The sequence below is a fragment of the Balaenoptera borealis genome (genome assembly GCF_965194805.1).
Source record: "Balaenoptera borealis genome assembly, chromosome: 1".
In the NCBI taxonomy this organism is placed as follows: Eukaryota; Metazoa; Chordata; class Mammalia; order Artiodactyla; family Balaenopteridae; genus Balaenoptera; species Balaenoptera borealis.
The window spans coordinates 153,885,714-153,899,504 of NC_138860.1; the positions used below are offsets into that span (position 1 = coordinate 153,885,714).

The following is a 13,791-nucleotide window of genomic DNA, read 5'->3' on the forward strand; positions in this document are numbered from 1 at the left end:
TTTCTGCTCCATTAAAATGACTTGGACAAGAGGCAAAGTACATCTGGCTGGTAGAAAGAGGGAGTTAGGGGAGGGGCAGGGAGAGGACAGTCAACCTCATCACAGGCCTCCCACTCCCCAGTCTTGCCTCCCCCCAGTCCTTACCCCACACTGCTTCTAGTCTAAAATGTCTAAAATGCAAATATGACCAGAGGCCTTCCAGGATTCCCCAGAGCCAAACTGCTTTGCTAATTTTCTTAACTCTATCATGGGGTTTACAATACCCACTTCAAGGGTTCAGTGTGAAATTAGTTGAAATCATATATATTTGTTACCTGGCATGCTTGGTTTGTAAGTAAACTTCAGAGGAAAAGTAGATATCACAATGATCATCACTGAAACCAGGTCATATGAGGAGAGACAGGTGAAGGAAGTGACGATGTCTGGGCAGAAGACAAACAAGAACCTAATGAGATAGCATCCCCAGTTCTTCCATATCTGATGGGCTGGCCTGAGACTCTTGGTGGTGAACCTAGTATGACAGCTACAAGGTGACAGCTTCTTCCTCAGTGTAAGTATGAAAGACCTTTCTAACAGTCAGTAGTGTCCCAAAGAGAAGGTGTGCTGGTAAACTTACTAACATTAGAATTATATAAGAAGCATCTGGATGACCACTTGGCAGGGATATTGAAGAGGGGATTCAACTGTGATTTGGTTGAATTTGACATTTTTAGCCACCTCTTTAAGTATGAAATCTGTACTTTTGAACTGTCTTTGTGTGCCAATCAATGAATCATCCATCAACAGCTTTAGTTTCTGGTATGTGTAAAGCCTGGGGCAACAGTCTCTGGATCAAAGAGGTACTCTGACTCCGGTTTTCACTAGGACAGACGAGGCACACTTAGTAGGTTCTCTAGAAGCTGTGTTAAAAGACTGACTATGTGATACACACAGAAAGCAGAAACTCTGGGTGTCTTTCTGTTGCCCTTAGGCTGCTGAAGTGTGTCTCTTTGAGTATCTTGTACATACCATTGCTTCTCTAGAATCCATTCTGTGCACCTACATGCAAAGTGAATTGAGTCCGTGTTTACTCTGTTGGCATCCACGTCATTATTTGTTCTTTCCTTCTTTCTGGGTTCTTGGAAAATGGAACTGCCCCCTCATGAGAACGATTTACACTGACTTGGGTGGGGAATTTGTTTGAACCTGCGGGTGCAGTGATACTTAATATGTTCATGGATGTGTCTGTCTCACAAGAAGTAGAATCAGTGATCTGCACTTTGATCACCAGGAATGGGAAAGAGAGAGTTGGGATTCAGCCCCAACTCTGAAAAGAAGGGACAAATGTTCAGAAAAACCACGCAAGAGGTTTGTTATTCATGCTGTGTCTTTCTTTAATGCATTTGTTTTATAAGCATTTTCTCCCCAGCCCTGTGCTAGGATCCTGGGATGCTGAGGTTACACGGCTTTTTTGTCCCCCCTCAAAGAGCTCATTCTAATGAGGGAGGATAAAAGGTGCTGGGACAAAATAGTAGAAAGAAACTGCCTGTGCTTGAGGAGAGAGGCTGGTTGGGGAAGCTTCACAGAGGAGGTGACATCTGAGCTGGCCTTCAGGGGAGGCTGAGGTCACTGTGCACTCCAGGAAGAAGAACTTCCCAGGATGAGGGCAGAACCAAGCACAAAGGCTTGAGACCTGATAAAACATGCTCTCTTGGGAAATGTCAAATAGTGTAATGTTTCTGGAGTGTACTGTGTGCAGGAAGGTGGTAGAGATGAGACTGGTAATGTATTTTGAGGTCGCTCTCATTTAGATGGGCTAGGAGGTTGGCCACGGTGCTACCTGAAATTATTTCGCAAACATAGTTTGGAGCTTCATGGTATTTCATTAAATATGGCCAGCTCTGCACGACTCATCTTGTGAATTTTCAGAAGTCTTGCTACACATTACTTCCCCTTGACCACCATAGGAATGTATTCTTAAAATAAAAACTCATGTAAGATCAGTCCAAAGAAATCATAATCATGAAGATAAACCAACCTGCTGGAACAAATCAGAGTGGCTCCTCTTTTTTCCACAAGTATGTGGGGCAACAGAGGTTCAACATCTGCATCAGGAGAACATGTGGTCATAACTGGCTGTCACTGCATATATGCCAGAGGCTAAGTTTAAGGGAACTAGATCTGACCTGTACATTTGGATCTGAGAGCTGCATGTTGATGGCCTTCACCTGTATAATGTACTCCCCAAATCACAGTGAAATAATCTGGAGGTTTTTGGTTTATCTACTTAATCATTAGTGTAGCTGATCTGAAATGTGAGCCCAGCGCTTTTTAAAAAAAATAATGTGTAATGCTTTCTGATTATAAAGTAATCCCTGCTTATTGTGGAAAATAGTTATATAAACACACAAAGGAAAATAAAATCGCCCACCGCTACTAAGAAACAACATTTTGGCACATTTATTTTGTCTTTTTCTTACAGGTTGAGTTCATTAAAATGAATTTTTTTTTAAATATAACATTTAATTCAGTCTGCCACCTCAATTCAGCATTCCTCTACGAGAATACTTTTCTCACTATAACATAATTACTTACTTATACTTTTTTAATACTTTCAGACCAGATTGTAAGGGTTTCCAGGACAGAGAAGGTGTGTTATTCATACAGTAACCTAATTTTGGCACAGGAATCCAAAATTGAGACTTAAGTTCTGGTACACTGTCTTACACCGCAAGGGATCCAGGTGTTTGTGTTGTCTGTTCACCTCTCTACCACCAGCCCTTAGCCCAGAATCCGGCATGTAGCGCATACCCAGTGAATATTGGTCACTTGAATAAAAGTATGGGTGTGCTGCATGGCTGGGTGAATGTGGATTTTTATTTATTATTATTTTTCACCCCCACTTCACTGAGCCCCTATCAGGTGCCAGGAATAGAAGTAGCCATATCTGATACAAAGCCCACCCTCTCAGAGGCGTCAGTGCGGGGATTGCTGACCCCCTCTAATGTAGAATGGGGCTCCTATGACACAGAGCACAGTCAGAACTCCTCGAGGGGCTCCAGAAATGCCCAGCTAGCCCTGGGGTTGCCTTCTTCCGACCACCCCTCCGCCCCCTGCTCATTCCAGCTGGTCCCAGTTCAGTGACAGGCATTCTGCGAAGGGGTGCTTCACGGGAGGAAGACTACAGGGGAGAAAAGCTACGCTGCTTCCTCCAGCTGAGAGGGGCCCTTGACAGACACTCCACTGCCCCAGCCAGCTGGTCCAACTGGAAATCCCAGATAAGCCCCAGTTTCTGGTCAGAACTAGTTTGGCAGCACAGGGGGAACATTTCTGGCTGACTGACCCTCCCCACAGGGGAGCTGGCGGTTTTTGCCAGAAAGAAAAAAACAAAAAAACAATGAACTAAAGGGGTTGAGAGGAGCGGTTTCAATTATCTGATACACTCCAAAATTCTGCTCTCTTGCAAGTTTACACTTAGGAATCCAAACAAGATTGCCCCCTGCCCTGCATTTATTCTCTCACACTCTCCTCTCCTGTGCAGTGCAGTTTTGTTGCAATGCAATTTGTTTTGTAGTGCGACCGTTGAAGCCACAAATCCTGCACGCAGCGCGACTTGGAATATTAGTCAATGCATTTTTTTCCTGCAAGGCTATTGTTATTATCATTATCGCGATTTAGCGTCTCTGCCCTTTCCCCTCCCTCGGCGAATCGCGCTCCGGCTGTGATTGCTCGGGTCTGACTTCGCGAGTGTCGGTGCGCTTCCAAACCCCCTCCTCCGCCCCCCGCCCCCCTCCCTCCAGGTTCCGCGCCCAGGCGAGAGCAGCCGATTGGCAGAGCGGTGCTTTCAGGAACAATAACAGCGGGGGGAGCCCGGGTCCCGGGAGCCGCCCCCGCCCCCCGGCCCGGCCGCGCGGCTCGCGCCCCCCGCCGGGTCCCCACCTCCGCGCCCGCCCCGCGGGCTGACCGGCCGACCGGGGCCCGCCCCCGGCGCCCACCATGTACGCCTTTGTGCGGTTCCTGGAGGACAACGTCTGCTACGCGCTGCCCGTGTCGTGCGTGCGCGACTTCAGCCCCCGCTCGCGGCTGGATTTTGACAACCAGAAGGTGTACGCCGTGTACCGGGGCCCGGAAGAACTGGGCGCCGGGCCCGATAGCCCCCCGCGCGCCCCCCGCGACTGGGGCGCGCTGCTGCTCCACAAGGCCCAGATCTTGGCGCTGGCAGGTGAGCGAGCGGTCCGGGAGGGACTCGGGGACCGGGCGGGGGCCGGGAGCCGGGAAGGGGGCCGGGGGGAGCCGCTGCTTGTTCCGGCCCCCTTCTCCCGTCCCGGAGGCTTTTCTTTGGGGGACGGGGTGTCTCTAGAAGGCCAGACCAGTTAAAAATACGGGATGGTCCCCTTTGTCTTCCCCGCCTCCCCGACACCTCCCGCGCTGTCAGTCTGTCTCCATCTCTCTGTGTCTGTCCTACTCTTTCTGTTTCTGTCTCTTCTCCGGCTCCCTCACTCTCCTGTTCCCTCCCCGCCTGTTTGTACCTTCATTTCTCTGTCTCTCACCTTCTCTTTACCTCTCTCTCAGTTCCTTCCCTCTCCGCTCCTTCTGTCTCCTTAAGTTTCTCTAGCTGTCTGTCTCTCCCTTTAAGGCCCTTAGTACCGCCTGGGAGTGAGGAGGCAAGGCTTGGTATTGTCAGACTCTTGCCAGGTGGGAGTCCCTCTTCACAGAGGGAAGCTATGACATCCTTGTCCCATTCGGGCCATCATTGGACAGGATGAAGAGACCTTGATCACTGGGTACTGGGTGCCACTCTCTCCTGCCCCTCCCTGGCTAGGTGGCAGAGGTAAAGCAGTAGTGGCACTTAGCATCCCTCAGACTCCACACCCCTTTTGAATCTCCCAGAAGGCTCTCTGAGTGAGAGCTGAGAGCCAGGAAAGAGTTTCTAGGTCAGGATAAGACCAGACCTCCCATTCCTGCTTTCCCAGGGCCCTGAGAAATAGGCAAGGCAGGTGGTCTCATCCCCATTTGACAGATGGGCATGCTGAGGTTCACTTGGTGGTAGGACTAGAAACCAGCCCCCTAGCCTCCTTCACTAGGTTCTTTCTGCCACACTGAGGCACCTTTTCCTTTGTAAAGTCAGTGGATCCTCTTTCCCAGCTAGTTTTAGGAGGCTTGGGTACAGATACGAGTGGATGAGGAAAGTATCACTTCCGTTTTGGGGAGCAGCCTTTTAGCTGTTGCTGGTAAGGAGGGTGTACCTCAGAGTGGGCAGAGACAGTAAACCACGCTGCCCTCCAGTTGGAAGAGAAGACCAGGGGTTAGGAGGTATTGCTAGCATTTTGTAGTTTGAGACCTTTCCAACTTCCTTAGCTTTCCTTAAAAGATGAATTCAGCATGTATCATATTTAAATTTGGCAAATAAGGAAACTGTGACTTGAAACAGAGAAGTGACTCTCCTAGGGTCCCATGGCAAATTAGCAGTAGCTTAGAGCTGTGGTTCATGAAAAGTTTCCTTTCCATCACCTCCCGTTGCCTCTGGAAAGTAGGTTTGCCAGAGTTGAGGAGTGAAAGAAGAACTGGAGCCCGATGGGCACCTGGGGCCCTTTTGGACAGACTGTGTCCTGACCGCCTCTCTGGCAAGCCCTGGGGCACAGTGGTATAGACCCGCTCACAGCACCTGGGCATGCCTGGGGCCAGAAGAACAGAGTGAAGGAAAGTATGTAGAAAAGGGAAACCTTTGTAGCTGATTCGGTTTTATTTCGTTTGTTTGCTTGCTTTTAATTACCTGAGGGAAGGGATTAGGAGATTTTTCCCCAAGAGTACAGTATAGGCCTGAGGAGGTTATAGGTAGGTTGTACCCTTAGCTTCCCCTTGGCTAGAAGAAGAGAAAGCATGCTCTTAATGATTCTGTTATACTCCTAGATCTGGAAGGGCCCTAGGAGAGGGGGAGTGATGTGGTCAGAAGGAGTCAGTGGCAGGTAGGTGTTTTAGTGTGTAATAGCTGCTTTCCTCTTTTAGAGATTGTCCCTGCATCCACTTATTCATGCAGTAAACATCACCACTGTGCTTGGCTATTGAGGCACCGCAGAGAGGCTGCTGAGGCAGATGGCAGCCCCCACAGACTCTGAGTTTGGAAATTGACAAAAGTCTTCTTCAGTAAGACACATGTATTTATTGGTGTGAGGACCGTGAATCTTGACTGTATAGACTATTCATCCTCCAAGTTGGAATGCTGATAAATCTCTAGGGTTATTGAAAACAAACAATTAAAAACACACACACACATAAACAAACCTAGGCAACATCTGGAAATCGGCAGAGTAGATCCAGAGAAGAAGCGTGGCGCCGGTTTGAGCAAAGTGAGTTGAAAAGCACTTTCCTCCACCTCTCTTCAGGTTTTTTTCTTGGGAAGAGCAAGGGGAAAAAAAAGAAACAACTTGCCGTTGACTAGGCCACATTTAGAATTCCAATCAGCTGGTTAGCTTTTAAATTAGAGCCACTGTCCTGGCTCCAGACCTGACTGGAAGGGCCAGGGTAGGTTTGGGAATTCATTTATCCTGGAAGAACTCTCCCATGTGTCTTGAAACCCCATCTTGGACGTGGTGGCTCTGAGAATTGCTTGCAGTGACTTCGTCTTAAAGAGCTCATCTTCTGGCATCTCCTAGTTGTGAATACCACGGTGCTGTGGGACCAGATGTGAGGCGGCGAGCCCTCAAGCGGGAGGCAGAGATAGCTATGTTTTTGTGCATTAGCCATGAGTCATTAATCCCTCTCTGGCACCAAAAGCGTAGTTTCAGGGGCAGTTCGGGGCCGCTTTATGGCTTTTGGTGAGAAGCGCGGTACTTTACTGTTTGCCCAGGCCAACCCAGAGCTGTCTTCAGGTGTACCTCTTCTTGGGTCCAGGAAATGTCAAAGCCAGCTGCTTTGGGACTTTGCATTATCCAGCATATGCTGGTCTACATCATGGTTTCCATGTGTGTCAGACCCAGTATATAGCCTTGATTTCAGTTCAAGGGGAAAAAACAAACACACCTTTACTGACAGTCTTACTTTGTGCCTGTGCATTATCTCTGTTCGTCCTCCCCAGGACCCTGTTGGTAGAGATTGCCGTTGTTACTATTTCCATTGTGCAGATGAGGACAACTGAGTCTCAGAGACTCCTCTCCAGCTGTATAGCTAACAAGTGACAAAGCCAGACTGGAAACCGAGGTCTTCCAGTGCCAGGCCCCCACTTGGAAATCTCCTTTGTAAAGTAGCTGATGTTCTCGTCAGCCACACAGCAGGCTTGGAAGGAGTGAAAGGCAAGAGAAGAACTGTCCGTGAAGCTGACAGTTCAAGGCAAGTTTTCGAGCCCAGGAACAGTTTTAGATGCTGAGCTTTCCAGCCCCTTCTGTTCTTCCTCTCTTACCAGCCTCCCTCCTCCAGAACACACGCACTTTCCTCCCTGCTAAGTTGTCATTTTCCTCAGGAAATCTCAGAAGAGCTCCCATCCTCCATGGTCCACCTATCTCAAGATGTGGCTCACCTTTGGATGTGGTCTCCTTCGTCACTCTCACTTATTTGCCAGACAGCGTGTTGAAAATGAGAACAACCCATTTGGAGAGCTTACCATTATCTAACTGCAATCCAGTCTGCTACTGGGGCTCATGGTATTGAATTTATGGTTTTTTTTATGGGGCCAAAACTGGTTTTTCTCAGCTCAGAGTCTTAAAATTCTATGCCATTCTATCCAGGCACTTTGGCTATGTTATTATTATTCGGTGTGCTAAATTCCTTTTGTTGTCAAATGTCCCCCTCCTACTTCCTATACACCAGGCCCAGTGCTGTGATAAGCGAATGCTCCAGTGCACCGGCAGGTCTGAGGTCCTGGGACTGAAATGACAGCACAATCCAGGCGAAACAAAAGTTAACTTTTCAGGCTCTGCCACGTAGGGTTTCTGTCCGGGCAGAACGACAGAGAAGAAATGGGCGTCATCCTCAGGGTGAGTGTGGTCTTAGGGCCCGATGTACGTGCTAAATAGAGGTGGAAGCCAGGCACCAGGGCAGCACAGAGAAAGGACCCATTCTAGGTGGGCTTTGTGGTTTATCTTGTACATCTTTCCAACTCTACCACCACTGCCCACATTCCAGGCGTGCACCAGCTCTTATCTAAGGCAGCACAGCTGCCTTCTAATTGATTACCCTGCCTCAATCTGTTTTCCAAATTGCTGTCAGAATAATCTTCCAAAACACAGTCTTAGTCAAGTCACTTCTCTCCTTAGAACCTTCTGTAGCTCCCTGTTGCCTACTGAATAAAACTTCAGCTTCTCAGCCGGGGCGTTCATAGCAGCCCCAGACCAACCCCATTTCTCTAGCTTCCCCCCAGGCCTGCGGTACTTCATGCCATCTTGAGAACACACCCTCAGGCACTCCTCTGAGCCAACCAGGATGGATTAATCATTGTGTGAGATGGGGCCTCTGCCCATGGAGCTCACCTTCAGTGGAGAAGGCAGACACGTGACATGCTTGCAGTCCCGTGAGCTGAGGACGGACACCACAGAGGAGTGGACAGATGCGTTGGCAGCTCCCTGTTCCGCCCTCAGGCCCCAAGGGAAACTCTCCTTCCTCGGAGCTCTCCTTTTACTCTCCTGTTCCTCACTTATCTTAGCATTCTGTGTCTTGTTTTGGTTAGTCGTGAATAGGTCTGTCTTCCTACCAGACAGTGAACTCCTCCAGGACAGGGACCTGCCTTCCTTCTCTCTGCATCCATAGTGCCCAGCACGTAGTCCGGTCAGCCCAAGGGGAACTCACCAACTTGGGGAAGACAGGTGCATTTGTTATGCTTGGGGAGAAGAAGTAGGGAGGACAGGAACCCCTGTAGCAGCAACTTGTTTTTCAGAACAGAAACCTGGGGTGAGTTTTGGAGGTTTCCTCAAACTTTGTTCACCTGGAAAAAGTCAACATTCTTTATCACTCCCTTGACTAGAAGAAACCCCACACTTGGGGGGAAATAGCTTCCAAAGCCACGTTCTTCTTGCTTTGGTAATTTTAGCTCATTCAGGGCTCAGGTCCCAGCTTGGCATTGTTGGTCCAAATGGATCACTTGCTCCAGAAATGCTTTGGAACTTCTACAAAGTTAGCAGTGAAGCAGGGGAGTAGCCGATTTCATATGCAAAGATTGTTGCATGTCATCAGTGGGAGACTGCCAACGAAAGGATTTTTTTTTTTTTTTTTTAAGCAAGTGAAAACTTTTAATTTAGGTTTTGACATGTTCTGCTGATGTACATTGGAGCGAAGATTGGAACTTGCCTGCTGTCATCTGTTGCAGATTCTACTGAAGTGTTAACCATTTAAGGTCCCGTGTGATGTGATTTGTCATGTTTAAGAACCACATATTTGTTACAGCTAAATGGTATGTGTTGCTGAGTACTTCAGAGTTCTGGTTCACAGGATGAAAGAAGAAATTGCCCCAGGCAAGCTGAGGTCTTGCTCTTTTGTGTGTTTTTTTGTCATTCAGGAGCACACTGGTGTTTATTTTTAAAAATGCACCAGAAAAGTAGAATTCAAACTTAGATCTTTGACTTCAAGATTTATTCTCTTTCCACTGTGCCTACGTGCTTTGTCTTATAAGCTCCTTAGAGAGAGAAGATGTGTGTACTCTTCATTTTAAAAGGCTTACTGGAAAAGCATACATACCCTGAAGAGCTTTTCTCTGGTTCATTTAAGTTCCCCAAGTATTAAGTTACACTAGGTGGTCAGTCTTATACTGGAGGGAAATACAGGAGGAGGAATAGGCATTGTTTCTTGCCTTCAAGGACTCATTCACTAAATATTTATTAAGTACTCACCAGGCTCCAGGCTCAGTGCTAGGAATTACCATATACATACTCTGTCTGCACCCTTGTGAGATAAGGCTTCTAATTTTACCCTGGGAGAAGAGAGCTACTCAGACAATTGTTTAGTGGGTGCTGTAGGTGCCAGGCAGTGGGCTAAGGTCTTCCCATGCACATGAAGCTTTTGGAGAACTGTGAGTCAGGTCAGTCAAAAAGTATGATACCCAAAGTAGGGTGGCAATGGTTGTGATGGCTCTGAGATGGATTAAGGAAGGAGAATCCATAGGACTTGGGACCTGTCTGGTTGTGGTGATGTGTGTGATGATGATGATGTGGTGATCTGGGCTCTCCTCCCTCCGTGGGGAGCATTAGAAAAGTAGTTGGTTGGAAGGGGAGATGATGAGTTCAGTCTGAGACAAGATGAATCTTGGGGGCCCATGGGATATCTGGGCAGATACTCCAGGAGAGCGATTAGGCATGTGGCCCGAGGTTCAGGAGAGTGCTCTGAAGTCGGGCTGAAGATCCCAATGGGGAAGTCATTAGCCATGGAAGTGGTGGGGTCACAGAGGGAGAGGGGGCAGAGTAAGCGAATCATGCAGAACTCTTTAGAACACCAGCTTTTAAGGGCACAGCTAAAGAAGAAGAGCCCAAAAAGGTGACTGGGGAGAAGCAGCCAGAGATGGACTAAGAATCAAGTGATAACCAGGAGAGATGGGTGTCCTGGGAATCAAATAAGGAGCGAGGTCTTTGTATCCCAGATCTAAGCCTGTTTTCGTTTCTTTTAACTACACAGCAGCTACTTTTTCCTCTGAGCTCATTGGTGAGACATAGTAGGATAGGACAGCTAAATATATAAGCAGGAGAAGAAAAGATTTGCATGGGATGATATTTTGGTAGTTTTGAATGTCTGAGTTTTGCCCCACCAGAAGAAGAATCAGACCTGTTCTTTGAGGTCCAGAAAGCAAAATTAGGTCCAGAGAGTGGAATTCAAAGCGGTTGGTGGGAGGAATATAATAATAGCAGAGAGAGTGGATGAACAATGGAAAGGGCTTCTAAGCATAGTGATGAGCTCCCTGTCAGGGGAGGTGGATATTCCGGAATGAAATCCTGTCCTATGGGAGAATTGGTTAAATGACCCCCTCCCCCAGGTCGCTTCCTTGAGTATCAAGGAGGAAAATTTAGAGAGCTGAAAGAAGATAGGCTTTGAAGTGAGACAGTCTGGGTTCAAACTGTGACTCTGCTATTTACAAGCTGTGTGACCTTATGGAGATTACTTCACTTCTCTGAGTTTCAGGTACTCAAATGTAATGTAGAGATGGTAACGAGCAACTTGCCCACTATGTTATTTAGCAAGGTAATATGGAAAAGTATCTGGCACATAGTAGGTACTCATTAAATATAGGTAGCTGATAAGGACTATGGTGGCTAAGCATTCTTGAGAGAACAGCTTGCTTAGTCGTGGGTGCCACCATTTGTGGAAAGGAGCGATTTAGAGGACCAAGGAGAAGACAGGTTTAAAATTTAACTTGTGGGTGTTGTAAATCCTCCTGGGGCTTGACTTTAGCATGAAAGGCTTACCGTCTCCCCCCATGTTTTGCCCCTCTGTGACCCTAGGGTGGAGCCGCTTATTACATGAGGGTAGCTAGACAAATGAGTCAGAAGGATGAGGTCCCTAGTTTTGTCTGTGCCCTAGCCCTGTGCCAAGGCCAGTGAGGCCATGGGAGTGAGAGCAGGGAGACCTACTGAAACCTGGCTGGCAATTCTTCTCTCCCCTTTCGGATGGTCTCAGCAGGACATTTCTTCAAACGAGCCCACCTGGAGGGATTAGATCATCTACTCTTGCCCGGCACTGCATAGAAGAGAAAGAGAAGTGGAATTCCCTGTGGCTGGCCAGTGGTCACACAGCTGGAAGGATCTCTTAAGGTTTTCTAGTCTAGTCCCTATGTTTTACAGAAAAGAAAGCTGAAAGGAAGTAACTGGTCACCCAGAGAGTGAGTTACAAAGCCAGGCCTCGAACCCGTGTCTCTTTCTGCTTTACCACAGCGGGGCACTCATCTTCGTGTTGTCTTGGCTAGATACAATCCTTGAAACTTGAGAATTTTGTCTGCCTTGGATTTTAAAAAAACGAACACCACAGGCCAGAGAATGAGATATGCATGCCTTTTCTGTGGCATGCCTGTTTTTAATGCAAACATAAGACTTTGCAAGGTTTTTACACAGATGAAGAACTTTAAACTTGCATATAGGTATTTTTAAAATAAGACAAAACCTATGTAAAACAGTTTATGTTTAGCCTTTCAGAATTTCATCATAGCTAACAAGCCCACACCACATTAAACTCTGACATTGGATTCTTTTAATTATCCAGCATGATTTTATGTAAAATGGGAGTCAAGACAGTACCTCTCCCATTTTAACTGTATTTCAAATTCTTCAGGGGTGTCTTCACGTTTGAAGACAGAATTGCATTGGATTTCCTGTCCACCAGCCTCTTTTCTAAAACACTATTTGCTCATTAACCACGCCTCCATTTTTTTTTCCAGTGGTTAAGTTTAATGGGATGTTTCCCCCTCTTAGATTAATGACAAATACCAAGTTCTTCTATACTTTTGAAGAGCAGCTTCTACCATATTTTATGGCTTTGAATAGGGCCTCTATTTGGGGCTTATTTAGGGCTTGGTGGTCTTGATAAGCTTGGAGTTCAGGAGGTTGGTATCAAGTCATACTAAGTTCAGTTTGGGAATTTATCACAGCATTCTCCTGGATGTAGGCAAGGGCTTGGGAAAAAAGCTGGCACTTGGGAAATTATATTGACACACTCACCATTTTATATGTGCCTTTTAGTTTGGTTGAGGAAGTTACAGCAACTTGGTAATTTTTCTCTTGTTCCTGTAGGATAATTAGATGATAGAACCAGGGCCCGAGTGACATGCAGGCCTGACTGGAAACTCTGGCTCTTATATTTAATAACTTTATGTCTTGGGCAAGCCACCTCACTTCTTTGACCCTCAGTTTCTGCTTCAATAGAATCATTATGGGGATTAAATATATTGATGTTAGTAAAGAATTTGGCATGGGGCCTGGCACATAGTAGTTGCTTACTCAGTATTTGTTGAATAGATGAATGCAGTTAGCTGGCAACATAGTAGCTGGAAAGGAGGAGGAGAAAGTTGATGCCCAAAAATCCTTGGTGGTTTTCTTGCCCTGGAAACAAAAGAATCAGGAAGTTAGAATCAATGAAGTTTGTCTCTTCAGAGGCTACATACTTATTTCTGTTTACACTAAAACTGATTACTTGGTCTTAAACTTGGAGCAGTTGCAAAGGTGGGTTGACTCATCCTTTTGAGTCTACTGCTGATTTCTTCTGTGGTTTCCTGGAATGCAAAGCCAGAAGCATACTCCAAAGCCACATTAAAATGCTGCATGAAGTCACCTGCTGTCTTAGATGATCCACACCACCGTTCACCTTCATTAATGTGACCAGTCAAGAGTCATAGCTTCTTGTCACCCTGTGTTCAGTCTCCTCCTCACACCTCATCCATCTTGCTTGCCATTGCCACATTAATCTTCCCCAAACATCTCTTGCATCATGTCTCAATCTGTGCCGGATACCTGCAGTGGTTCTCTTTGCCACAGGATAAAAACCAATGACGTAGCCCACAGGGGTAGCCTCACAGCCAGTATTCACTGAACACCTGGGGCAAGAAAGGCACTGTGCTTGGTGTTTTATATGCACTACCTTTTGGAAAACAGTTTAGTATCCCCACTTTACAGATAATGAAAGTGAGACTCGGACAGGTGAAGTAGCTTGCCCAAGTTCCCACAGTTAGTATGTAGCAGAGCCAGAATTCCAAGCCAGGACTCCCTGATTGGAAAGACTGGGCTGCTTTTGTTAAATCCTGGGCCTCCCTCTCCCAACCAGTTCTTCCACTTTGTACGGTGACACTGAGTGTTCCGGAATCTTCTGTCGACTAGGTGCGGATGTGAGGCATCACCTTTAATTTGGGATTAG

General features: G+C 46.9%; 2 protein-coding genes across 6 annotated transcripts in view; both read left to right on the forward strand.

The window, feature by feature from the left end:
• Positions 1 to 13,791, forward strand: part of AGBL4 (AGBL carboxypeptidase 4) — a 1,392,661-nt gene that overhangs the window by 1,129,644 nt on the left and 249,226 nt on the right. The gene's annotated exons all lie outside the window — the stretch shown is intronic.
• Positions 3,805 to 13,791, forward strand: part of BEND5 (BEN domain containing 5) — a 47,253-nt gene continuing 37,266 nt past the window's right edge. For 2 of the 5 annotated variants that reach the window (XM_082371356.1, XM_082371358.1), the window contains exons 1-3: positions 4,129 to 4,201; positions 7,055 to 7,305; positions 7,436 to 7,616. Coding sequence is in view for 1 of the 5 variants with exons in the window: in XM_082371355.1 (XP_082227481.1) it covers positions 3,976 to 4,201 (226 nt within the window). In the remaining 4 variants the exon portion in view is untranslated. Of the gene's footprint in view, positions 4,202 to 7,054; positions 7,306 to 7,435; positions 7,617 to 13,791 lie in introns of all 5 variants that reach the window. The other 3 variants (XM_082371357.1, XM_082371355.1, XM_082371359.1) reach the window with 3 other exon arrangements.